Consider the following 25506-nt stretch of genomic DNA (forward strand, 5'->3'; position numbering starts at 1 on the left):
CATTGATATTAGTTGAGTCCAACTTAAGAAATAAGAAAGTAAAGAAGCAAAGACGCATTATATAAGTGCTTATATCCATATATTATAACTGCTCCCTTAAAAAGTCTCAGATACAAGCATTATTTTTTTTAAAGTATATCATCCTAATATTGATACAGCTAAACCGTAAATGATTAAACCATTGGTTATGAACTTTAATATAGGCTTTGGTTTTTTAATGTCGTTAAGAAACCTGAAAACTTTGATAAATCTAATAACCTTAAGAGTTTGGATTACACAATTTAAATTACATATCTTCAGCAACATACATATTAATACTTTAAATTATAGTGAATATTCTTGGTTTAATTCTTTTATAATAAGTTATAATATTTTTAGTGAATATAAATTAAAATATAAATGCATTTATAATGTTTTTTATAATACTTCAATTTAAAAATTTTAAAATACTTTTATAAGTATTTTTAAATTTATTTATCTACAACCATCCGCAACAGCAAATGTTATCTGAAATCATTTTTTAATTTTAAATGGATGGAACAATTTTTGAAACTGTTTATAACGTTTTGTGATCATTGTAAAACGCCAACAATGCTATCTTAATATAAATGTCAAAGCAGTTGAAGATGTTTTTATTTATATTTTACAACATAAATATGGATAATAACAAATATGTTGTATTAACGGGTGAGAAAATAATATAAAAAAATCTCATACCAATTAGTTATGCAGGTTTCTTGTGGATTTTCTTTTATTATATTTTACAACATATATATACAGTGGACTATCATAAAATTATAATTGATAATTGATAACAAAAATAAACTAATCCAAATCAAACAATTAGTTTTGTTAATAGATTCATAATCTACAAATCATATCATCTTTTTATAAAAACTTAAAATTTAACTTCCTAATCAGAATACAAACGGATTCTAATAATATAACTAAAAATAAAATAAAAACTAATAATTAAAAGTTACATATTAGTTCAACTAGTGGTTTAACTGGTAGGCCTTGTTCTGAGTTTTAGAGGATTTTATTTAATCTACAAAATCATGTCATCTTTTTTATAAAAACTAAAAATTTAACTTCCTAATTAGAATACAAACATATTCTAATATCATAACTAAAAAAATAATAATTAAAAGTTATATATTGGTTCAACCAGTGATTTAACTGGTAGTCGGGTCCTGAGTTTTAGCGGGTTTTTGTAGATTTTACCGGATTATTAAATAATGATTTTTTCCTTAAACTCAAACCAGATTACACATCTGATCACCGGATTTACCGATTCAACAGCGGATCTGGTTTGGGGTTTCAAAACACTAGATACAAGTATATAGCTAGGCATTATCACAAATTCAATATAATTATTAAAACCTCTTACTTATAATTTTTAAAAAGTAGTATACACATATATATGATTACAAAAAACATAAAAAATAAATTTCTAGAAAAAAATAAAATTAAAAAATACCCGCCTTTTTAAAGGGCGGTTAGAATCTAGTTTAGATTAAAATTTAAAAATTATGTTAAAATTGAATTAGTTTTTTTTTTTTTTTTTTTTTTTAAATTGAATTAGTTGGATACATATTAATTCGTACAAGGTGCATACCATCAACTAGTAGCGTTAAAAGAAAAACAAAGATGTTTTGATAATCCTCCACAGTAAAATACATTAAATCCCATGAATAACTAACAAAACATCTCCGAGTTCGATTGCAATAGATGTTACAACTTAGAGCATTTTTTATCCAAGGTATTTAGACGGTTTTTAGAGAGAGGGAACCACAAAGTGAAAGAACCAAGGAAGAAAATAGTCAGATAAAAAACGCTTGAGGTAGGTTTTATGCACTGTGCGTGGATTTCACCGACACATGTTTTTTTTTAATTTTTTTTTAATCAGAAAAGTAAAAAGAAAAAATTTAAGAAACCCTAATGGGTTTTAGGGAAACTCTTGCAATTAGTATACTTTTCGTGACCAGAAATCAGTATATGGAAATTGAAATATATTTAATCTTCAATTTGACGTATATAATTATTTATTCGAAGATATAAAAACGTACACTATTAATAAAATACACACAAAAAAAGGGAACAACAAATTTTTGAAAATCAAACATTACAATCTCCACGCCGTTGTTCACCAATAAAAAGATTTATAAACAAACAGTTTTTAAAAGGGTGCGTTTAAGCATGTTTCTTAGAAGCTTTTTGTTTCTCGAGTTTCTCGAAAAGGGAGCCATCGTAGACAGCTCTAACAGTGTCTTTGTGCAACAAACCGTTCTTGTCTTTGCATAGATAATACAAGATCTTCCACTCCGTAAATGCAGCAATCCTGTAAATTTTTAATTTACATATTACTACTACTATTTAGAATCAGGTCCATATAATTAGAACGAAATGAACCAACCCGGTTCTAATACTTACGCTCCTTTACGATCATTAGCCTCTTTGTTTGAGTTGAGCAGTTGTTTAAGTTCCTTGTTCGTCAATGCATCGGGATGTGTCTTTGAATGCTTTGCAAATATCTCCTCGAATTTCGATTCCACAAATCTCCAAAAGTTTGAATTATAACAAAACAAACAAAATTAATAAACTGAATGTATAGTACTTTTAATTTTGAAGACATGTAGTAGTATTTTGGAAAACAAAAAATTAAACAACAATTATAGAATCTATTAAAAACATATTTAAATTGGAAAATTAACAAGAGAAGAAGATACCTCCCATTCTTGTCGTAAACGCCTGAATCGCTGCCGTGTTTAGCAAGATGGATATTCTTAACCTCTATCGGAAATGATAACGAGAAACCTTTTCCCTGCAAATCAAAACACACATCATTGGCTCCTTTTTAACTTTTGTAATAAAGTATTAAATTTCACTAATTAGTTAACTGTGTCAATATATAATTTACAACCGTATTTGTAATTTAAATTTACCGGACGAGTTTTGCTGCTTAGACCGATATTGATGAACAGAGAAGCGAATGCCGACAAGAGATATCCACATCCGATTGCTCTAAACCCTATTTTTGTTTTGTTTGTCGTTATCAAACAAAAAAAACTATCAAAATCTTACTTTGATTACTGATGAGTCATAAGACCATACATATACAGATCGATAAACGAAAATATCTCCTAGACAAATCTAATTTTAGATAGTAAGAGATTTGTTAAGACATTTTTGCCGAGTTTTTTTACAAGAAGAACGTACCTTGATATGTCTCTGAGGGATAAACGATGCCATCTTTGTTCCTATCGAAGAAGGCTACATGTCTCTGTAAGAAGTTATCTTCTTCTGGCACAAATTTCACTCCTAAGAAAAAAAACAAAAACGTTTTAAGAAATCGATTGTGTTACGGGTACAGATGCATAATCACAAACTTGAAGTTGAGAATGTGAATGCAGGAAAGAGTACCAGAGGAAGCCATTATCGTAGAGACAGCAAAAAGGAAATGGTCGAGAGAGAGAGAGAGAGAGAGAGAGAGAGAGAGAGAGAGAGAGAGAGATGAGGAACAGAAAAAGAAGTGTAGAGAGAATAGCGAAACAAACGCTTCTTTTATCCTTAGTTTTTTTAAATCTTTAGAATTAAGAAATGTATGATAATAATGCAATCGAAGATTCAATTAATGTATGTTTTTTTTATTATGATTGGTATACGAAAACGTGTAAACGACTGGGAAGCGTAGGGCATTTTTTATTGGCCTCATTCATGAACCACGTAGCTTGCGCTGATTACAGCCATATATAAGCCCATTCCGTTTCTATTTGACTTGAGTTTTTTTTCTCAATAAAATCTCAATTATTCAATCTCGGAGAATACTTAATGTTCTAGTTAATTACTCGCTGTTAACTTTTTCTTTCTGTAATTTATTTTAAAATAGCTTGGCATCACCCTTAACTTCTTCATAATCTTTTTTTCCTGGCAAAACTTCTTTTTAATCAATCGTTTTGATAATTATACTTTCATATTCGTCTATTAATTGCAAAGTTTGCCGTTTATGTCCGTCTAGCATAGCCCTCGTCAGCTTTTATAACAAACTATTGCCACACGTTAGCTTATTATGTTTCCAAATAAACATATTTTTGTTGATGATCCTATACTCATCACCAAGAACATCTACATTGAAGGTTTAAGAGGAAAATTCTCACACATTCCAAAAAAAAATATTATAATAATGAACAATGACGAATTCGTTTCGTTGGAGTTCGTCCGGATAAACTCGGTTCATCACGGGTTCGCCACGTGGCAGTCTTCTATTGGTCCGTTTATTTTTTTTCATAAAAATCAAACGGACAAGATAAAAGAATAAGAAAAAAATTAAAGTTATGAACCTTCTACAGAGTTCATTGATGGATGGGATGCTCTAGCAACTCGTTTACTTTTAAAAAGCTTTTATTCATAATAGTGTTAAATAACTTTTTTTTTAAACGAAAATGTTAGTCTAAAATGAAATTAATAGAAAACAGATTAATTTAGCATTTGGAAGTTAAAAGGTTTATATTTAATACCAATGAAAATGGGTCGGATGAGCGCAAAACGAATCGTGCTTTACATTACTTACCTGCAAAGGAGATCAAATTGATGATAATGCAACTATAGTGGGTGATATGATTAAATTATTAGGTTTTTTTTTTCCGTCAAAGATTTATATTAGTAAAATGAGCTAAAACCCAACCGATACAAAGCCCAAACCAGACCCACACAGAAAAATCAACAATCAAGCATCCAGCCCACTAACTGAAACCCTAGCGACTATGGACTTCTCACGTCGACGGCCGCCTCGCGTCAAGTTGTTGGAAGAGCAGGACACGTGTAAACATCCCCGCCATCAGAGGAGTCACGCGTCACACGACCATCGCGTCACCATCTTCACTCGCTACCACCGGAGAACACAAACTCCGTTCACCGACTCACACCCACCACCGTTCTTCATCGCATTGTCAACACGCCATAGGAGTCAAATCGACCCTCGAGAACTCCTCGGTCTTTGAACTACTTCACACCCGCGAATCGAGAACCACTGGAATCTTTTCATCTCGCCGGAGAGCTTCACCGTTTCACGAGATCTCATCCGCAGAAACCTAAACCAACTGGAATATAACCACTTTGAAAACAAACCTATTGTAGTGACCTAAACTCAAAAAGAGTACCGGGCTCCTTGTCGGCAGCACAGAGCTTTGGTAGCCTCCGTTCTCCGTAACTAAAAGTCGGCGGAGGTAAGTCTGACGGAGACTCCCTTCCCGAAAGTTAGGATCGGCGTCGGTGAATCTGAGGTAGTCTCCACCGTCCGGAAAGAACGAACTCTTCACAAACAAGTCACTCTTTCTCCCGGTCCTGCATGCGATGGCGTCTTCACTCCAAGCACCGAACCACCGCTTGGGATAGAGGCGTTGTCAGAGCTCCGACAAAATAGTCTTTGACAGGACGGTGGAGAGGGACCTTCAAAAACCAAGAACAAACAAACAGATTGGATTCCGGCACCGGCACGGACGCTCACGCACCGGCCGCGTACCGGAACCAATCTAGAACTAAACTTCTCTCTCTTCTCTCTCTTCTCTCTCGACCCGTTTTGGTAAAACCACTGTGATGATTAAATTATTAGGTTTAAAAGTGCTTTTTGATAGACAAATTATTAAAGAGTAATATATCACACAGGTGTGTTTTCCTATGGTGATATAATCGTTTCGGTGCTTTTTTATATAACAAACTTTAATTATTGACTTTTTGACCAGTATGGATGACATTTTAAAAAAAAAAAAAATTGACGAACCAGTATGGATGAATGACTAAGCTCATCTATATCTATTTTGACATTTGATCATTTGAACTATGTTATTACTTTGGCGGATCGGTAGATTGATAACAGTTATATGATATAGGGGCTGTTTGTTTCACCATTTATCATTTCCATTCAGATGATTCATTTATATGATCTATCTAGATGATCCATTCAGATTTTTGTACATGTTTATTTGTTAATCTAGATATCTCATCTAGATGAAATATCTAAATGAATCATATGTTTGTTTCTTTGTTTCTATTTCCATTCAAATGAGTTTAGTAAATAAATTACCAAAATACCTATGTTAGTTTAATCATATGGTTAATTATTTAGTTTAATAATTTACATTAGAATTATTTCAAAATTAACAAGTCTTTTTGCGGTTTGGGCGGGAAAACAAGATTTTTCGGTTTTAGCGGACAAACACATTTTTGGGTTTTGGTGTGAAAATACAATTTTTGATTTTGGTGAGAAAACACGTATTGCGGTTTTAGCAGGAAACACGTTTTTGCGGTAACGATATTTTTCAGCTTGGCGGGAAAACGAGATTTTTCGGTTTTGGTGGAAAAATAAGATTCCGCGGTAACGATATTTTTCAGCTTGGCGGGAAAACGAGATTTTTCGTTTTTGGCGGGAAAATACGTTTTTGCTGTTTTGGCGGAAAAACGAGATTTTTCGGTTTTGGCGAAAAAACTAGATTTTTTTGGTTTTGGCGGGAAAACAAGATTTTGTTGTTTTGGCGAGAAAACGCGTTTTGGTGAGAAAACGAGATTTTTCGGTTTTGGCAGAAAAACGAAATTTTACGATTTAGGCGGGAAAACATGTTTTTGCGGTTTTAGCGGGAAAACGAGATTTTTCGGTTTTGGCGAGAAAACGAGATTTTTTTTGGTTTTGGCAGAAAACGAGATTTTGTGGTTTTGGCGGGAAAACACGTTTTTGCGGTTTTGGCGGGAAAACGAGATTTTTCGGTTTTGGCGGGAAAATACGTTTTTGGCGAAAAATGTGTTTTAGCGGGAAAATGAGATTTTTCGGTTTTGGCGGGAGAACGCATTTTTCCCTGTTTTAGATGGAAAATGATTTTTTTTTTATTTTGGCGGCAAAAGCGTTTTTTGTGGTTTTGGCGGAAACACATTTTTGTTGTTTTGGCGGCAAAATACGTTTTGACGGAAAAACGAGATTTTTTTTTGTTTTGGCGGGAAAACGCGTTTTTGCGGTTTTCGCTAGAAAATAATATTTTTTCGATTTTGGAGGAAAACACGTTTTTGCGGTTTTGGCGGGAAACACGTTTTTGTGATTTATGCGGAAAAAATTTTTTTTCGGTTTTGGCGGGAAAACGCATTTGACGTTTTTGCGGGAAACACGTTTTTGCGAGAAAACGAGATTTTTAGTTTTGGCGGGAAAACGAGATCTTTCGGTTTTGGTGGAAAACAATGTTTTTGTGTTTTTGTCAATTTTTAGGTGTGACAAAATAATATTATATTTAGATTTATAATTTGTGAATTACATTAGAGGCATAATAGATATTATACCATTTTGAATGAATCATCTCCATTCAAATGATCCAAATTGGTTCATTTGAATGGACTTTAAAATTAAGCCTAAATTTCCAAAAGTCATCCGAATGATCCATCTGAATGAGTTGCAATTTTACTGTCTAAACAAACAAAACTCTCATCTTCATCCAAATGGTTTATCCAGATGGAGAAACAAACAGGTCCATAGTCGTTATGAATTATAAAATAAGAATTTTAAGATTATATATATATATTAAATTCTGCTGGTTAGCCATCTTTAGAATTTGGTATTAGATGTTATGAAATAGTTTATGCTTACACATATATCAAGTTATCAACTATTGATCTCGACAAGATTATGGATTATTTTTTAACTAGTTTTGTTTTTATAATAGTTTAGTAGAATTGTAAGTACATTCTGTTAATAACAACTGATAGAAGTGGATAGGTAGTGAATGGTTTTTCCACTAATTGGATTTACTAAACAGTTAGTTTTTTTTAACACAAACTAAACAGTTGGTATTTCATGAAAATTAAAAGATTTGATAGAGGTGTATACAGTTTGAGAATTGATTTCAATAAAATGTTTTAATAGACTTTTAAGAAACGGTATCAACAATTCACACGCATTGGATAAGTGCATTAATCAAAATGTCATTGCGTAAAGCCGAGTGCAACGGATTCTTTATGCTTCGATCTATTGTCTTGTCCAAAGCCAAAGGCTGGTGAGTGGTGATGGCAACGCTACAGCTTTTCTTCTCCACATTCACATTAGGTGTAGATCGTTGCTTCTACAAATTACCAACAACATTCCGTTTTTTATATTACAATCCATTTTCGTATTATACTATTATTATTCTTTAAAAAAAAAGGAAAAATCACATCACACAAATGCAAGATAGACAACCTAACGTGTAATAATAGAACCCTTTTTGTGCTACCGGTGTAATAATAGAACTAAGACCACCAATATTGGTGTCCTTAGGCTTGTCCTTAACTGATTTTGGGTTGAAATTTAAATCAAAAAAGGCATTTAATTATAAGAGACGAGATCAATTGTCCTAAGCTTAGATACATTTGGGTTGTGTCCTTAAGGCACGTGTTGTGTTGTTATTTGTCGAAGGAAAACGTAAACAGATCTGTCGTTTTACTTTTCTCTCTCTTTTTGCATATTCTGTCGTTTTAATTTCTATTTTGTAAATGTCCTACCTATAATCCATACATTTAACAAAGTCTTTACCTTGTGTCCTTAAGCACCAACTATTAATAAAAAATACTAAAGACCATTACCTAAGGACAATGGATAATGATGCTCTAAGATCGGCTAAATCGTTTTATTTTTTTTTTTTTGGCTCAACAACTTACTTTTCATTAACCAATCTCAAGTGTTTACAAGATCTTATCAACCTCAACAAAAGAGCTTAACCACACTGGCACAACAGAATACAACTTAGGGACAAAGGACGCGAGCGTTGTAGTCTCCCTCGCTATTCTGTCTGCTACTTTATTACCACTCCTAGGATAGAACTCCACTCCATAGCCACTGTTTTCTGTCAGTAAAAAACTAATCTCCTGCATGATAGGCTTAATAGACAGCCACATCTCTTCCTCTCCATAGATTAGCTTCTTTAAAGTCAGGGAATCAGTCTCAAACACCACACTTGTATAACCAAATCCGGTTAAGGTTTGAATGGCCCACCGGAGAGCTTCAGCCTCAGTTTCAAGCACTGACCCTGCATTTGACAGCTTCTTCGCCCCTGCCCAGAGGAGGTTGCCTTGTTGATCTCTCGCGACCCACCCAACTCCACCTTCACATGTTTCTTTTTTCCAGGATCCATCAATATTACACTTAATCTTCATGGGTGGTGGCGCTCTCCATTTGCGGTCATGGCCCTCTTCTGTAGGCTTTTTTACCTCTTTATTTCGTACCTCTTGAAACACAAACTCGTTACGGTTCTTCCAAATCCTCCACAGCAGATAAGGCACAGACTCGTCTTCCACCTCTTCCTTTGGGAACTCTTGTTTTTGGTTTAAGACCCAATGGAGGTTGGTGTAGATCGAATCCGACCAGATACCATGAGGGGGGGGATGAATTGTGGAATGAGCCCATATCAGTCTCGCATAAGTGCACTGGAAGAGCACATGGTTAATATCCTCCTCACGACACTCACATCTGCTGCAACTCATATCCTTTGCGATATGTCTTCTTACCATATTAGCTGCTACCGGGATTGAGTTGCTAATGCATCGCCATAGGAAGTGTCGTATTTTTGGGCTTGCATTCACTCGCCATGCTTGTTGGTAGAGGCCGTCAAGGCTCGGCTGTAGTGCCTCCTTCTGCTCTTTTTCTGCCTCAATGATGTTCACTAGGACCCAGTAGCCTGACTTCACCGTATAATGGCCTGTTTTAGTGAAATCCCAAGCATAAGAATCCTCGCTTCTCCTTCCTGCTGGGGTTATTTTCCTGATTTGGGCTTGTACCTCTGCAGTGAACAAGCTTTGTAGTAACTCTTCATTCCAAGTTCTGCAGCTTGAATCCAAGAGGTCACTCACTTTCAACTGTTCTGTCACTACCATTTCCCGTGAGTATCCATTCCATGCCATTGACTGGACCATTGTTGCCGGAGTTTTACCAATCCATCTATCCTGCCAGACCTTTGTTCTCTGACCATTGCCGATAATGACTCTAGCCCCTCTTTTGATTAGCTCTTGAGCCGCAAAGATACTCCGCCATGCATAGGATGGCCGGGATCCTAGAGTTGCATTCAAAGGGTCAGATGTCTTGAAGTACCTGCTCTTATAGATCTTGGCCATCAATGAATCAGGATTAGTGACCATCCTCCATAGCTGTTTGCCTAAGAGTGCCAGATTGTAAGCTTCCAAATCTTTAAATCCAAGTCCTCCGCAATCTTTTGACTTACACAGATGATCCCAACTTTTCCAGTGCATCCCCTTTGACTCCTTGTTTGTTTTCCACCAGAAGTCCGCCATTAGGGATACTATCTGCTTGCATATCGTCTTTGGAATCAAAAAGCAGGACATTGTGTATGTCGGGAGTGCCATAGCCACTGCTTTTAGCAAGACTTCTTTACCTCCCGGTGACAGGAATTTAGTCTGCCATCCCTGTACTTTCTGAGCCATGTTCTCCTTCAAGTAGCTCAGTATGGAGACGCGTGAACCACCCATTGATTCTGGGACTCCTAGATAAAAGCCTTCCCCCCCGGTTTGATCGATCCCTAATTTTATCATGATCTCCTCCCGTCTCTGGAGTGGGATATGCTTCCCAAAGTAGATGCTCGACTTTTGATAGTTAATCCTCTGGCCCGATGCAATGCTATAGTTACGCAGAAGCTGGGTTACCCTGTCTATTTCCTCATCTGAGCTCTTACAATATAGCATGCTATCGTCCGCAAACAAAAGATGGGAGACCGGAGGGGCTCTTCTCGCTACCCTTAATCCCGAGATCAATCTTGATTCTTCAGCTCTCTTCAACATTTGGACCAGCATCTCTGTACACATCACAAAAAGATAGGGTGACAGAGGGTCACCTTGTCGGAGTCCCCGTGATGGTACTATATCCCCAAATGGGGTTCCATTGATCAGAACTTGGTATCGCACCGATGAGACACAGCTCATAATGAGTTTAATCCAGTGTTCATTGAATCCTAGCGCTTGCATTGTTCTCTCCAGGAATCTCCATTCAACACGATCATAGGCCTTGGAGATATCCGTCTTGATAGCGATAGACTCATAGGCACACTTGTTATCCGAGCTTAACGCATGAAGCAGTTCGTGAGCTACCAAGATGTTATCGGATATGAGTCTTCCCTCCACGAAAGCTGCCTGTGTTTCTGAGATCAATGATGGCATCACCTGCTTGAGTCTCCCTGTCATTAGCTTGGATATCACCTTGTATGCCACGTTGCACAAACTGATCGGCCGGTATTCGCTCATTTTTCTTGCAGTCGGGCTCTTGGGTATAAGGCATATGTTTGTGTTGTTTACCCCCTCTTCCATCACTCCAGTTTGGAAGAACCTCTGCACCATTTCCATAACCTCCTCCTGGCATGTCTCCCAAAACTGTTGGAAAAAGAATCCATTCATGCCGTCAGGTCCGGGGCATTTATGGGGGTTGATTTCAAACACAGCTCTTCTGACTTCCTCTCTTGAGATCGGCTTCATAAGTGTCTCGTTTTGAGTAGCGGTCAACACTGGTGGTAGCTCACTCCACACTGCTAGCTCCGCTCCTACATCTTCCGAAGAGAAAAGAAAATTGAAATACTGCTCAGCCACTTTACCAAGATCCTCATCTGCAAACCATTCATTCCCAATATCATCAATCAAACTTTTGATCATGTTTTGAGCTCTACGATTTTTGGTTACAGCATGAAAATATTTGGTATTTCTATCCCCAGCCCTCAGCCAGTTCATCCTACTCTTCTGCCACCAGAACAGTTCCTCATTATAGTATTCTTCATTCAGTTCCTTCCTCATGCTTTCCAGCTCTTCTCTTTTGAACTGTTCTTGTCTTGATGCCTCATCGATTTTGTAGTGGAGTTCTTGTATTCTCATTGCTGAACTTGGTTTTGCACTTCTCTTCCACACTGAAATGGCTTTCCTACAGGTAGAGATTCTTCCCATAATATTGGCTTGTCCATTCCCTTGCGCCTTCCAGCCCTGATTCACAACCTCAATGAAGCCTTCTCGCTTTGTCCATCGATGATCGTACTTGAAGGTTGCTCTTTTCTTCCATTGCATTCCATCCAGGGAGGTTAGGATGGGACTGTGATCGGAACAAACTCTCTTCAGATAGTAGATGGTGGCCTGTGGGAAGCACTCGAGCCATTGTTGGTTTGCCACTGATCTGTCTAGCCGGCACTGTACCAGACCATTAATCCTTCTTCCTGCCCAGGATAGGAAATCGCCTTTATGCTTAATGTCCCACAGACCCCAGTTGCTAAGGAGCTGACGAAATTCTAGGCCTTCTTTTTCTGATCTCTCAGCTCCGCCGGACTTCTCCGATTGATCTACCATCTCATTAAAATCTCCAGTTAAGATCCAAGGGCCTTGTCTCTCTGCGCCTAGTCTGGATAATCTTTCCCAGACTTCACTTCTTTTACTCTTCACTGGGTCTCCATATACACAAGTGAGGTGGAATTGGTGATCTTGCCATTTAACCTTCGCATCAATGACTCTACTGTTTGCTTGCAAGATTTCCACTTCACACGATTGTTTCCATAGAAGAGCTAGGCCTCCACCCTTTCCTTTTGCATCCACTGATCTCAGATACTGAAAGCCTAGCTTCTCCACAACATACTCCATATAACTTCTCCTACTTTTGGTCTCGCTGAGGAATATTATCTCAGGAGAATACTGACCAAGTATCTCCTGTAGATGTCGAACTGTCGGGACATTCCCCAATCCCTGACAGTTCCAACTCAATATTCTCATATTGACCTCGAAGGGTTGGTATTAACCTTCAACCCTTCTTTCCTTTTGTTTCCACTTGCCAATGCTATCCTACGGACAGAATGGTCTGGGACAGATGCTGCTACAAGAGCAGAATGAGTGGGGGTAGTGAAGCCCCCTTGACTAGCCGCCTGGCTCAAAGCCTCTGACTTCTTCTCCGACCCTTTACTCATACTGCCGAGTCGGCAGAAAACAGATGGAGCCTCATTTGTCTTTTCAGTAGAGCCTATTCTCATCTTCTTCGATTTCCTTTCATCGCTACTACTCATCCTTCTTCTTTTGGAACTACCCATTCCTCCTGTTACTCTCTTCTCTCGAGGGGTGAGATCAAGCTGACCTCCAAGACGTTCAAACACTGAGGGTGGGCTTCGACTTCCCTTACTCGATTGTCCTTCCTGTTTTTCTCCTGATCGAGCTTCAGTTAATTTATCACGAAGATCCTCCAGCGTTACCTCTGTATCCTCTCCCAGCTCCATTCCACTTAACCTATTGAAGACAGAGTCTGATCCTTGTCCTGTTTTTGAGGTTCCTCCCTCACCAGAGCTCCCTAAGGTACCTCTTGAACCCGTCTGGTCTCCTGAGCCCTTTGATAATGCTGTAGATTCCTGGGAGCTTCTTGAGTAGCCGCTCACTCCTCTCGAGCCTTTTTGTTGCCAGACCAGCTGTGGAACTTCAGCCACCTTTTTTCCTTTACGCAACTCTCCTCTACTGTCTTGCCTTGATGATTGAGCCATCCTTTTGCCTCCTGCTTCCCCTCGTGCTTCCCCTCTTGGGGTTACCTCTTTAAAAACCACTCCTTTGAGTGCTCCTCTCTTTGGGTTCGCCTTCCTTGGGGTCTCCTTGATTCCTCTGTGTCTACGCATAGGTTCCACAGGAGCTTTACTCTGCTTAATCCCTTCCTCACTTCGATGGTCTTGTATTTGGAGGTTGCATCTAGTCTGATCATGAGTGAGCCTCTTACAAGTGTAGCACACTTTTATTAGCTTCTCGTATTCCAGCTCTGTGGGCACCGTTTCACCAGACTTGAATCGAGCTGTTCTGCGGAACTGTATTGGCTCCTCCGTACTGATCCACACTAATGCTCTTACATACTCCAAGGAGTTGGAGTTCTTAGCATGGAGCTCTATTCTTTCCACCTTCCCTAGTGGTTTCATCAGGTACTCCACCATTTGATGTTTCATGCGATGAATTGGGAGCCCTCGAATGCGGATCCAGAATGGGATCCGCTTAAGGAACTCCTCATCTGGGTGTGGAGACCATCTGTTCATAGAAACTATCCAGCCATTAACAAACCATGGCCCCTTCGTCAGGACATGTTGTAGGTCGCTCTCCGCTTCGAAGATGAACTGGACTTTGTCATCACCAACTCCTCTGCCCTTGACTTTGTCCTCTAAACCCCAGATTGGTGGCAGAGCTTTCACGAGGCCCCCAACTTTGTGGACATAGGGGTTGAGGCACCTCACTATCACGCTCATGGTGTTCTCCTCTATGAGATCCTCAAACTCCAAATCCGGCATGTCCACCATCTCTCCTTCCTCCAACAGCTCGAGCTCTTTGAGTTCCTCCACCAAGGACGCCTCTTTCTTCTTCCGAGTTCGAAACATGGTTCGCTTGCAAAGCTACCGCCTTTCTTCTGTTTTTAATGAAACCGCACCGCAAAGAAGTCACACAGACTTAATGAGCCTCAGATCTGTAGATCTATGGCTATCGACACCTTATGGTCTCTCCTCCCGTGAGCCGTTCGATGACTCTAGCTCCCGGGAGCAGCAACTCTCTCTCCTGACTTGCTGAATGTTAGGATTCTTGCTCTAGACTAAATCGTTTTATTGTTCTTGCGAAATAAACAGTTCTGGATCATTAAAATTTATAATGTATTGTAAAGATTTCTGATTAATAAAATTCTTTCAGAATTATTTACTAGATTTTGGTTTAACTGACAGCTGCAGTCACTTGGTACTTTTGTTAACTGGTAAAATGTTTGGTTATTGCAAGAAGTCAAGAGTAGATAGAACGCATCTTGCATGACTAGAAATACCTGCCATGATTTTAACAAAATATAAAAGTAATTTGCTTTCCCACCCTCCCAACTTTAACTTTTCCAGCTATCTATGCAAAGTCTCTTATTTTGATGCCCTCTTTTCCCTCAAATTGGGCCCCAACACACACAACTAAAAAGAAAAGTGAATGAGGAGAAGAGCTAGAGTTTATTAGGAATTCTGATATATTCTCAAACATTACATAATACATAATCAAATGGGTAGGATTAAGCCCTGTGTAAGAAAGGAGTTTGAGGCAGGCACAATGTCAAAGCGTTAAAATATGATGTTTATATATACACTGTTTTTGTCTCTTTAATTCTCATACAAATTCCTCATTTTACCTTAGTGCTTCACATGACGCAACATTTGACCACAAGTTCCTTTGGGTCTGTTCTCCCTTCCTCATTACCTGATTGTGAAACACTCAGTTTTCTGTTAGAATCTTTAAACCAGGTATGTAAGAAGTTACCTTGTCAACCCAAAGGTTTCAAAAGTAAATACAACTCCTATACCACTTAAAAATAAATTTTACCTTCCAAGGGTTGAGACAACTTGCGGTTCTGGGGTGACATCATTTCTTTTTTAAGCTGCATCAGTAAATCTTCCATTGTGTATTCTCTTCTCCAGTTGGAAAGCATAGGGAAATGACTCGGTTCAACCTGATCGTTTTGTTTTGACCCATCTTGTTAGGAAAAAACAAACATGCAAAACAAGAACTCCTGATCACCACTAATGTTGGTTGTTGTTAAAGCTTACCACTCCATTATCAGAGTTAACGCAAGACATGTTAATCTGGGTCTGGAACCTGACAATAGGAGGAATTTGTGGGTAATCTTTGCCACAAAAAAGCTTGAGCTGGAAGATTTTCCCTTCATAGGCAGTCTGATTATTCACATAAAACAAAAACATGGATCAGATGCCAACAGTGGAAACATACATTTTCTTTGGTCTCTCTGTCTCATTTACCAAAACTGGTATAAGCTCCATACAGTTAAATGCAACTTAGGTCATCTCCAACCCCATTCCATTTTTTTTCTAAAATAGAGTAAAATTGATTATGGAGTAAAGAATGCTCAAATCCCATTATATTTCTTACTCTATAAATGGAGTAATCTATTTTTTATTTGTTCTTTACTCCATTATGGAATAAAAAATGAAATAGGGTTAAAACATTTTTACTCAATAGTCACTTTTACTCTATTTTGGAGGAAAAAATAGAATTTTTCATATCATTTACGGTTAATTAAATCATAAAAACGTATATATATATATGGTTTGCTGTATTAATTCCAACAAAATTGCATCTTTCTCCATTTTAGACAGATAACAAGGGTAAGATGCCGAGATGATGGAGAAGAGAAGAAAGGAGAGTACGCTATGAGGACCGATGATGGTGCCAGTCCAAGATTGCATGAGAATATCGTCAGCATCATCCATTCCATAGCTGACGGTGCCGTCACCAATACCTTTCTCACCTCTTTCAAGCTCTTCCAACAATCTAAAGTTTCTTGGAACTGCCCAAACAAAAAAAAAAGGTTAAGATAGGTGAACACAAAACCCTAGATTCCTCCAAAATAGATGGGAACTTACCAACGACCTTCTCTTCCTCGGAACTCATCGCCTGAGAAGTTAGAACGTAGTCGGAGAATTCAGGGACTTTCCTGAAGGATTCGGCGAATAGAGGAGAGGAGAGGAGAGAAGAGAGAGAGTCCTGCCTACTGTTCAGCTGAATGAAAATGGCAAAATAGTGGAAGAATAATAAAAGAGTGAGCTGGTCAAGTGCGTTATCACGCTCGTTATTTTGCAACCCCCACTTTATAATTTGAAGTATTTTATTACATCCCCTCAACCTCAAGTATCATTCTGCTCTGGACGCGTGTGATATCTAAATTCTATGGCATGCTTCATTATTCAATTACTGCCGCTAATTATTCAATTTAAGACAATCGTTTATAGCAAATCACCAGCAAAACGTACAATTATGGAATTATCATAACTAACCAAAAACAACAATAACCAAAGCCAAAATTATCATAACTAACCAAAAACAACAATAACCAAAGCCAAAATAATTAACAGAATGCCAATTTATAAACCCTTTTAATGTGTGTTCAAAAAAAAAAAAAAACCCTTTTAATGCCTTTTTTACTATCTGATCATCTGTGAGCTGCCTCGGTCTCAGGAGACTCACACTCTACACTTTCTATCAGCAATTTCCTCACAGAATCATCAACAAATTTAGTTTGACAAGCACGGTGACTCCACACTAGGAGATATAAAATCAAGCCCCATAAGTAAGCAGTATCCGCATGCCATCCATAGTTCGAGCACCTTCCTCTTCTGGTGGATGATGTCCGTACACCCTTTCACATTTCCCCTCAAGTTGCACAAAACACCTACTACTAAGTAAAATGTTTAGAGCGAAACCTCGGAAAAACAAAAGAGACAAGGCCATAACTGTGTGAATCAATCTTATGTGATAAGTATTTCAGTTATATGTCAAAAGAAAAATGCATCATCTTAAAATAAATATTCAAACGTCAGAACAAAATTAACTTTTCTATAACATCGGAAAAGCCTTCAAGGCTTTCAACTGTAACACTGCCGAGAAGAAAGCTTTCGACTTTTATAACAGAACAAAAAATAAAGGGTTTCTTCTACAAGCTTTCAGGTAGCATCTAAGCTCACCATGCGGTTTTCATGGTTCGCCTCACATCTCCATCTTCTTGCTCGACCTGAAAAGTGATAGACAGACATATATAAGATGATGATACAGACAACACAAATTAAGTAAAACTATTAAAAAGGAATCTCACCTCAACAACTACCCTCTTCTTCTTCTTTGATTTTCCAACAACATCAGGCTTTCTTGAATCTCTTTTTCCTTTTTTATGAATCACAACTTGCTCCTCAACGTCATCATCACCTTCCTCATCATCTGAATCTGTAAGAAAGTTTAATCAACAATGAGAAAGACCTGACTTGACTAAGAACCCTACAAAGGGATCTATGGTTTTCAAAAGGGAGCATCCAATTTGACAGAGAATAATGAATGTTTTTACCATGTTCATCATCATCAAAGCCAGAACCCTTAGAGGGAAAACCAGAGAAATCTTCCATATCTTCCTCTTCCTCAAGTTCTTCATAGCCTTCAACATATTCAATCTCTGGTTCCTCCTAATCCAATTCAACAAAGAATATCCATAAAAAAAGGGTCTAACAAAACAGAGCAAAAAAAAACAAATTATCAATTCTTTAATGTGTAAGCTTAGACAAAAGGCCAAAAGGGTACCTCCTCTTCTTCCTGAACATCCTCAGCCAATTGCTTTTCTTCATCAAGAACCTTGTTCCACTCAAGCTCCGGGTAATTGTATATGTCACCGTAAATACCCTTCTTCAAACGCTCTAGCAACTCGGTCTCAATGGCCTTATCCAAGACCGCTGCTTTGATAGCCTTCTCCTCTCTTCTTGATTCTCTCTTAATATCCCTTCTAGGCGTAGTCATTATCTTCTCCCTGTGAACACAAAATCAAAACCATCAAACAAACAAGGAAGCTGCAACAAGAAAAGACAACCACTCCTCCTGAAAGAGAACCAACCAAACCTTGTTTTGAGAGCAAGTTTCCTCATCCGAATACGCATCTGAGTCATTTTAGTCAGTCTTTGTTTGATCTTGTGCTGTAACAACTTAGGCCAATACAACTACCACACACACACAAAATGAAACAGAGTAAGCTCTTGTTTGCATCAAGTCTATGTACCAAGGTAAGCTAACTAACCAAGTGCTTGTCAATGGTTTCAAGAGCCTTCTCGTAGTTTCTTGGCAGCTTCACCCTCTCCCACAAGTTCTTTGGCATATGGGCTCTCTCTATCGTCTTCATATACAAATAAAAAACACCTTTTTTTTTTTTGCAAAACAGAGAGAACAATCAGAAAAAACATATAAAAAAATGTCAACTTTGGAGAAAGTTTCAGACAAGTAAGTAGTTACCATCGTGTTCTCTAATGGTGGCGTAGCGACTGTTAGCGAGAGGACAAGAGCTTCGGTTGCAGATTCCCGTTACGTTGTAAGGGTTTCTACAAAAGATTCCTGTTTCGATTCTACAGAGCAGTAACGAAACTCAAATCAGTCAAAAGATGTCGGAAGAGGTATGCACGAGAGAAGGAGCAAAGGAGAGCTTACTTGGCCATGTAACTGCAGTGCTTGTGCCTGATGACTTGCCATATAACCTCGTCATGCTGCATCTTGGATGCAAAATCCGGCGGCGCAGGGTGGGGATGATCGGAGAAGAGGGGTTTATGCAGGACTAGGGTTTCTTGTTAAGAATGTTTTGTTTTTGTTGGTGAGTGTGTGTGTTAGGTTTTGTAAATATTCAAAAGTTGGAGGGGTATACTGTAGTTTTCTAATTTTGCGCCAACATTACAAAGTTATGTGAATCAATTAAGTTAATTAACGATGTACAAGGGTTAAAAGAATACTATTGTTTGTGTTTAATCTTATTAATAGTCACAATTTGAATAACATTTGCGATTAATTAGCAACAACGTATGAGAACAAACTCATCTATAAAATCCATTTAATTATTTGCATTAAATTGATCGGATATTTCATTTTGTGCATTTTTTTTAGCATTTCATAGAATCCAAAACGATTTAAGAGTAAAAAGAAATGAAAATACATCATGATATGGTCTATGAATAACCAAGTAATGATAGTTTGGTGGCGAAGACTAATTTTCATTTGTCATTAAGCAAGCAATACCAACTATTAAGAAGCCTAACAAAAGCGGAAGGAGATTTACATTACAAACATGGGATGTACAAATCTCTCTACAGAATTGTAAATCACTCAAAAGGCTAGTATCGAGACTATAACCAAACTAGAGAGCAATCATTCATAGAAACAAACGGCGTGTAAAGAGAAGAGCTCCAGGTTAAATCGATGGTGGAATCAAGAAGACAGGAACCAAATTTTTGGGTGAAGGATTTAGCAGAAGAAGAATTGTGTTGAGTGAATAAAACAAGTCCGACTTGGGAAGACGAAGAGAGCCTGAAGATAATTGGATAACACGTATATGACCATCGAACGTTTCAGAGGTAGAGACCATCAACAAGTTTGCACGATACAATTACACAGGAAAAGATTATTTCAACCACACTACATAGTCAAATCAGAACAAACATTCAAAAAAAACTTTTGGACATCTCGTCTCAAACCAGTGAGTGGCTTTACCAAGGCACATCCAGAATCACCAAATCTCTGCGCACAGCATTGTCCTGGCCACGGTTTGCTGAACTGTGTTCATTAAGCACGATGCCGCCTGCGGGGGGATCTGGACCTTGACCGCTTTGACCTGTATAGCAAAACAGGTTTAAGAACAAGCACAAGGTAGCAAATGGTCTTTTAAATTAAGGAAAATAAAGAAAGTTCCAGTTTTAACCACCTGTCAAGAGAGAGAGAGGTAACATATAAAACTGGGATTACGTACCTAGATTTTTCATGAGAAGAGTAGGAATTGTGCTTGTTCTCAGAATGCTTGCTATGTGGTGACCGCGAAGTAACATATCTATACAATCAAAACATATAATAGTATTTTGGCTCGTGAGTTTCCTGCTACCTTATTCCGCTTTGAACGATGCTTAGCCATCTCTCTTTGGTTCAAAACTTTTGCTTTCAAAAGTTCTCTAACTTCACAAAGTCTAACAGACATATAGAAACACTAGTGATCTCGAAATGCTAATAGTAGAGAAAAATTACCTTTTTCTGGACCTTCCGGGAGATGGTGACCGATTCCTTCTTCTAGAAGAAGACTTCCTAAAGAAGCGCAAGAAGATCGTTAGCATCAGTTAAAAGAAGTGCAAAAGAACAAAACTCAGAGCAGAATACTCTACTACCACCTTCTTGAATCATCAGAGGATTCGTCACTCGATGGAGAAGAGCGTCTTCTTCTGGACCTCACAGGAGATGGTGATTTATTCCTTTTTCTCGAACGGGACTTCCTGAAGAAGGCAAAAAAAATAATCGTTGTGAGTACTGGAAAACATTGTTAGGACAACTTAAATGAAGAACATTCCATGCCACCTTATTGAATCGTCAGAGGATCCATTACTGGTTGGAGAGCGTCTTCTTTTGTCTTTGCTCGAGTCTTGAGAATGTCTGTGTCTTGACCGTTCTTCCTTTTCCTTCTCCCTCTTTTTACCCCGGTCATCCTTAGAACTTGTTCTGTGAGGCCTCTCTGCATCCTTCGAGTAATTCTTTTTTACATCGAGATCAGTAGATTTTCTATTTGATTCGAAGCCTTTAACTTCCTCTGCTGACTTCATGTCCTTCTGCTTCACTCTATCTTTTGAGCCATTCTGAGAATCTCCCTTTTCTTTTCCAGTTTTCATTTCTTCTCCTCTACTTCTATCCCTATTCAAATCGTCACTCAAGTCTTTCCCGGAACTTTTATTGCTATCCTGACGAAGGTTGCAATCTGATTCCAAGCCAGAGTTCTTCCTGTGAGGCTGATCTAGTATTGCTTCTTTATCACTGACTGTTCTGTCAGGATAGTTTGTTCTGCATCCTGAAGTATCATCAGAGCTGGCACTTACATTAACCTTTTCGTTACCTTCACTGAATGAATTTCTTCCGGATCCCAACATTTGATCCAAATCTGACTTATTGTTATTGGCGGATACATCACCCGCTACAACTTCTTGATTTAATCTCGCGTCGACCGTTGCTTTAGGTTCGGGAGGATCATCCGCGCTTGGCTGCTGGGTAACATCGTTTCTTGACCCCATGCCATGACTTTCCACTCCATCACTGCCATCGACATCAGCATTAGAGGCAGTATCAGTATCCGCATCATCATCATCAGACGCATAGCTAGCAAGGCCTAGCACATCTGCCTTTTTATCTGCGCCTCCTACTGAGACCAAAACCTTTGCCGAAGCCTTGTGCGTTGGATCAGCTGCCGAAAGAAGAGATGATGATGACTTAGGTTTGTGCTGGACATTGTCATCTATAGCAATGAGCACAGAATAACAGCAAACAAGATGGAATATTCAGTAGACGTTCCACAGATTAATAGCATAACCCTAAATCTTGAGGACAAAACTGACCTTTTTGTATTGCTTCATCTTCATCAATGACTTTGGTAGCAATTTCATCAAATAATTCATCTGTAACCTGTTTGAAAAAATATGTCAACTGTTGCGAAAATGTGTTTATAGACCAATTTTCTATCAGGCTACCTACCTTGCGAAGAACTTCAGTCAAGATACGTTTTATCTCTGAGCTGATTGCTGTGTTTCTAACTGCATCCATCTCATCCTACATGCAGCAAACCATACATTTAAATTATGGTGCTGAATAAAGTTGTATGTACCAGGGGAGCTCGAATCGTCATAAACAACAACTGATAAAACAATATTAAAGTTAAAAGAACCTCATCCTCCTCTTCTTCTTCTTCGTCGGAAGATTTAGAAGCGCTGAACCTTTTGTCGTCTCGCTGATCAAATCTCTCGGGAGGTTTATAAAGTACATCATCGTACATAGGCTCTCTCTCCTCAAAACTCCCTGAAGAAGGCTTTCCATGAGATGGTTTGATTTTCGATAGCTCTTCCTTGAGCCAGTTAGGTAAATTAACCTGGAAAGCACCTTATTAGACAGAAATCATGGAAGATAATGAGCTACACTAGAATCGATTTATTCTTACGTTTTTAGAAGGAACAGACGATGCTGCGTTTGAGTCATCCATGAAAGCAGCAACAGGGTGAAGAGGCGGCCTTGTTCCAAAAGCATAAGGGGGTCCACCAGGCTGGAGATTTGGTGGGGTATACCCTCCATACGGAGGCATAGCCATAGATGAATTATGCTGCCAAAAAAAAGCATTACATCAAACTTGCCACTGACAAACCAACCCAAAAATAAAAGATAAAACCAAAAGCGTTAAGAGTACCTCTGGCATTGAAGGTACCGATGAAGGAATAGGAGGATAAACAACTCCGGTTGAAGTATGAGGCAGCCACGCATTATGATGACTAGCGTAGTCAGAACTCTCTCTGGTAGCAAACTGTAAAGGCTGATCCTGAAGAGTACTAACTGGAGCGGCTGTTTGATCTCCATATGCATATTGCATTTGCTGCTCTGCCCAAACAGTCCCCCCACCATCTGGCACTCCTATCTGCACATGATGCTGTGTTGCATTGCCAGATTCTTCTTTCCCTGCAAACAAAGTAAGAAGTATAAGTTCTGGAGATGTTAACAGCTCAATCAGTCTTCCCAACAAAACTACCGTTTCCTATTCAATGAGAAGAACAATGATCGATAATGTCTAATCTATGTGCGGGATACATCTATAACTAAACCGGTTAGACAATACGTCACTGTACTAATGTCTAATCTAGTTACTAGGAAACCCACATAGAGTGCTTGACTAGAAGCTAGAGTGATTGTTCCAAGTAATTGGTTACCTGCAACAGAAGAATAACTATAAGGTACCTCCTGCTGATGAATAGCTGAAGTGGTAGGCATGTTTTCTTGATGTGAATAACCCTCGTTTCCTGTTGCATAATGTGGAGCTGGAAACTGCTGATAGCTCTGTTGATGAACATCTTGATAGCTCTGATTAGGGTACTGATGGTAGACTTGTTGTCCACTAGGTTGGTTCGTTGCAGCCCATTCTTTAGCTTTTAGTGCCCAATCCTCAGCGTTGCTATTATTAGCTGGGTGCCATAACGAGATTAGTCAGAAACCTAAAACCCTAACAAATCACTCAATTAACATTAATCTCCGATCAAGAAAGCAAACCTTGAGCTGTCTGACCTTGTTGAGACCATTCCTAATATGCAAAAATCAAAAAAAAAAAATCAAATCTAAGAATCAGCAATTCGACACAAGATCAATCCAACGACGGAGCAAGCAACCTGCGGATATGGCTGACGAGGCGGAGGAGGTCCAGCGGGCGAGGGGGGAAACTGAGTGTTACCGTTGGCGGCGGGGTTAAACGGCTGCTGGTGAGAGTGAATCGGGTAAGGATGATAACCAGGTGGAGGAGGTGGTCCCCAGTGCGGTGGTGGCGATGGAGAGTGGAATTGATTGGAGTAACTACCAGGCTGCGGAGGATGAGGAGGCAACGGTGGCCTCGCCGTGTGTTGATAATATTGGTGGTAAGGATCCGCCGCTTGCGGTGGTCCAGACGGCGGTCTAATGTACGGGCGCGGTGGCTGGTACGCGTCCATTCCGATTCGCGAGAGACTTAGCAATCTCTCCTCTCGAGTCTTCTTCAAACTTTAGACCTAATTATTTAGAAAACAGCAGGTCGTCTTCAGAGTTTTACTTTTAACTTTCGTGCCGTTAAAAAGGGTTAAAACTTCAGGTTGTTTTGATTAATCGTAATAAAACGGCATGTAGTTTACTTTGTGTGTACGAGTGGTATAAAATCTGTAAAATATGAAGGATCCGAATCCAAACCGAAGACCTGAATCCGATGCCTAACCAAAACAATATGCAAACCGATGTGGGGTCCACCAATTCACCAGCCACAAGGCTACACCGGTGCGTGAGAAATTGCGCGTGGAGAGATCCGATCGTGTGGTGGTGAACTATTTTTCCCTTTGCCAACTAAATCATTCCATCTAATTGACACCATTTCAATATTATTATTGGGCTTTAACTTTATTAGGCCCATATAACATACAAACCCATATAAAAATATGAAAACCCTAAGTCATCACTATAAGTCTGCGCTACTTCTCCAGAAAACCCTAGCCACAGGAGGAAAATGACGACGAGACTCAGGAAGAACAGGAAGAAGCGTGGCCACGTCAGCGCCGGACATGGACGTATCGGAAAGCACAGAAAGCATCCCGGAGGTCGCGGTAACGCCGGAGGTATGCACCACCACAGGATCCTCTTCGACAAGTACCATCCCGGTTACTTCGGCAAAGTCGGTATGAGGTACTTCCACAAGCTCCGCAACAAGTTCTTCTGCCCCATCGTCAACCTCGACAGGCTCTGGTCGCTCGTCCCCGAGGACGTGAAGGCCAAATCGACCAAGGACAAGGTTCCGTTGATCGATGTGACGCAGCACGGGTTCTTCAAGGTGTTGGGGAAAGGTCATTTGCCTGAGAACAAGCCTTTTGTGGTGAAGGCGAAGCTTATCTCGAAGACTGCTGAGAAGAAGATTAAGGAAGCTGGTGGTGCTGTTGTTCTTACAGCTTAGGCTTTTGTCAGTTGTTTTTGGTTATAACTTGTCTTGTTTTTGGATCTTTGAGTTTGGGAAACTTATGTTTGATTTTATAAATGGTTGTTATGACATTCGGGTTTTAGGATTGTTATTACCGTTCAAAGATCTGGAATACTTAGTGAATTATCGTTAGGTTGAGGTTAAAAGAATCGATTACTTTGATCTCAGGGTACTTAGAGATAATAGGAGGCTTAGAGAGTAGCTTGTTACGCACGCTAGTTATTGGCTTTGGTTTATAGCATGATTACGAGTTGTAGAAAGCTGTTTAGTGTGCAACTTTGCTTGATGTGACTAGTAGCTGTTACAAGACCCAACTTTGCTTGATGCGACTAGTAGCTGTTACAAGACATAAGTCAAACATTTCCATGAACATTTCTCACTAGTGTTTTGTTTGCATCGTGATGCATTTCTGCTGTACGTTATTATAGCAGTTTTGGAATGCTTTTTTTATTGTGATC

General features: G+C 38.9%; 6 protein-coding genes across 7 annotated transcripts; 1 reads left to right on the top strand and 5 right to left on the bottom strand.

Moving 5' to 3' along the window:
* Positions 1 to 2094: 2094 nt before the first annotated feature.
* Positions 2095 to 3720, bottom strand: LOC108832036 (probable peroxygenase 4). Its single transcript, XM_056995492.1, has 7 exons — positions 3513 to 3720; positions 3424 to 3475; positions 3220 to 3321; positions 2946 to 3031; positions 2730 to 2824; positions 2434 to 2559; positions 2095 to 2341 (listed from the first exon to the last, which is right to left on the bottom strand). The coding sequence occupies exons 2-7, from the start codon at positions 3434 to 3436 to the stop codon at positions 2194 to 2196; spliced, it is 570 nt and encodes a 189-aa protein (XP_056851472.1). The 5' UTR covers positions 3437 to 3475; positions 3513 to 3720; the 3' UTR covers positions 2095 to 2193.
* Positions 3721 to 8694: 4974 nt separating this feature from the next.
* Positions 8695 to 14378, bottom strand: LOC130508476 (uncharacterized). The gene is made up of 2 exons (XM_057004008.1): positions 12783 to 14378; positions 8695 to 12729 (listed from the first exon to the last, which is right to left on the bottom strand). Exons 1-2 carry the CDS (start codon positions 14376 to 14378, stop codon positions 8695 to 8697), a joined length of 5631 nt encoding a protein of 1876 aa, XP_056859988.1.
* A 581-nt stretch (positions 14379 to 14959) lies between these two features.
* On the bottom strand, positions 14960 to 16561 carry LOC108830297 (ubiquitin-conjugating enzyme E2 variant 1B). Its single transcript, XM_018603895.2, has 5 exons — positions 16404 to 16561; positions 16188 to 16327; positions 15570 to 15695; positions 15346 to 15472; positions 14960 to 15222 (listed from the first exon to the last, which is right to left on the bottom strand). Exons 1-5 carry the CDS (start codon positions 16429 to 16431, stop codon positions 15164 to 15166), a joined length of 480 nt encoding a protein of 159 aa, XP_018459397.1. The 5' UTR covers positions 16432 to 16561; the 3' UTR covers positions 14960 to 15163.
* Positions 16562 to 17261: 700 nt separating this feature from the next.
* On the bottom strand, positions 17262 to 19156 carry LOC108830298 (uncharacterized). Its single transcript, XM_018603896.2, has 8 exons — positions 18997 to 19156; positions 18805 to 18914; positions 18593 to 18711; positions 18418 to 18515; positions 18106 to 18328; positions 17876 to 17990; positions 17630 to 17757; positions 17262 to 17548 (listed from the first exon to the last, which is right to left on the bottom strand). Exons 1-8 carry the CDS (start codon positions 19056 to 19058, stop codon positions 17498 to 17500), a joined length of 906 nt encoding a protein of 301 aa, XP_018459398.2. The 5' UTR covers positions 19059 to 19156; the 3' UTR covers positions 17262 to 17497.
* Positions 19157 to 19859: 703 nt separating this feature from the next.
* Positions 19860 to 24098, bottom strand: LOC108842944 (uncharacterized). 2 transcript variants are annotated; one of them, XM_018616003.2, is made up of 13 exons: positions 23727 to 24098; positions 23611 to 23641; positions 23274 to 23525; positions 22760 to 23025; positions 22517 to 22675; positions 22247 to 22447; positions 22057 to 22131; positions 21921 to 21987; positions 20896 to 21820; positions 20712 to 20813; positions 20572 to 20628; positions 20303 to 20380; positions 19860 to 20167 (listed from the first exon to the last, which is right to left on the bottom strand). In XM_018616003.2, the coding sequence occupies exons 1-13, from the start codon at positions 24039 to 24041 to the stop codon at positions 20119 to 20121; spliced, it is 2577 nt and encodes an 858-aa protein (XP_018471505.2). In that variant the 5' UTR covers positions 24042 to 24098; the 3' UTR covers positions 19860 to 20118. The 2 variants fall into 2 exon arrangements, with proteins under 2 accessions (XP_018471505.2, XP_056851485.1); XM_056995505.1 differs by lacking the exons at positions 23611 to 23641; positions 23727 to 24098 and having other exon boundaries at positions 23302 to 23440.
* Positions 24099 to 24544: 446 nt separating this feature from the next.
* On the top strand, positions 24545 to 25119 carry LOC108830299 (60S ribosomal protein L27a-3). Its single transcript, XM_018603897.2, has one exon. It carries the CDS (start codon positions 24584 to 24586, stop codon positions 25022 to 25024), a length of 441 nt encoding a protein of 146 aa, XP_018459399.1. The 5' UTR covers positions 24545 to 24583; the 3' UTR covers positions 25025 to 25119.
* The last annotated feature ends 387 nt before the right edge of the window (positions 25120 to 25506 follow it).

Source organism: Raphanus sativus, chromosome 2 (genome assembly GCF_000801105.2).
Source record: "Raphanus sativus cultivar WK10039 chromosome 2, ASM80110v3, whole genome shotgun sequence".
Classification (NCBI taxonomy): Eukaryota; Viridiplantae; Streptophyta; class Magnoliopsida; order Brassicales; family Brassicaceae; genus Raphanus; species Raphanus sativus.

What these genes read in the sequence shown, in the direction of transcription:
- LOC108830297 (XM_018603895.2), bottom strand. Translation starts at nt 16,431, where the DNA reads ATGAGTTCCGAGGAAGAGAAGGTCGTTG. An exon ending in CCATCATCGGTCCTCATAGC is followed by an intron (nt 15,696 to 16,187) that starts GTACTCTCCTTT and finishes GTGAATAATCAG; the next exon opens with ACTGCCTATGAAGGGAAAAT. An exon ending in TTAACTCTGATAATGGAGTG is followed by an intron (nt 15,473 to 15,569) that starts GTAAGCTTTAAC and finishes CAAAACGATCAG; the next exon opens with GTTGAACCGAGTCATTTCCC.
- LOC108830299 (XM_018603897.2), top strand. Translation starts at nt 24,584, where the DNA reads ATGACGACGAGACTCAGGAAGAACAGGAAGAAGCGTGGCCACGTCAGC.
- LOC108842944 (XM_018616003.2), bottom strand. Translation starts at nt 24,041, where the DNA reads ATGGACGCGTACCAGCCACCGCGCCCGTACATTAGACCGCCGTCTGGA. An exon ending in CTCGTCAGCCATATCCGCAG is followed by an intron (nt 23,642 to 23,726) that starts GTTGCTTGCTCC and finishes TTTGCATATTAG; the next exon opens with GAATGGTCTCAACAAGGTCA. An exon ending in CCCGGAAGGTCCAGAAAAAG is followed by an intron (nt 20,381 to 20,571) that starts GTAATTTTTCTC and finishes TTGATTGTATAG; the next exon opens with ATATGTTACTTCGCGGTCAC.
- LOC108832036 (XM_056995492.1), bottom strand. An exon ending in TCCCTCAGAGACATATCAAG is followed by an intron (nt 3,032 to 3,219) that starts GTACGTTCTTCT and finishes AAACAAAAATAG; the next exon opens with GGTTTAGAGCAATCGGATGT. An exon ending in TAAGCAGCAAAACTCGTCCG is followed by an intron (nt 2,825 to 2,945) that starts GTAAATTTAAAT and finishes TTTGATTTGCAG; the next exon opens with GGAAAAGGTTTCTCGTTATC.
- LOC130508476 (XM_057004008.1), bottom strand. Translation starts at nt 14,378, where the DNA reads ATGTTTCGAACTCGGAAGAAGAAAGAGGCGTCCTTGGTGGAGGAACTC. An exon ending in AAAGGAAAGAAGGGTTGAAG is followed by an intron (nt 12,730 to 12,782) that starts GTTAATACCAAC and finishes TGGAACTGTCAG; the next exon opens with GGATTGGGGAATGTCCCGAC.
- LOC108830298 (XM_018603896.2), bottom strand. Translation starts at nt 19,058, where the DNA reads ATGCAGCATGACGAGGTTATATGGCAAGTCATCAGGCACAAGCACTGC. An exon ending in CACCATTAGAGAACACGATG is followed by an intron (nt 18,712 to 18,804) that starts GTAACTACTTAC and finishes AAAAAAAAAAAG; the next exon opens with GTGTTTTTTATTTGTATATG. An exon ending in AAACCATTGACAAGCACTTG is followed by an intron (nt 18,516 to 18,592) that starts GTTAGTTAGCTT and finishes TGTGTGTGGTAG; the next exon opens with TTGTATTGGCCTAAGTTGTT.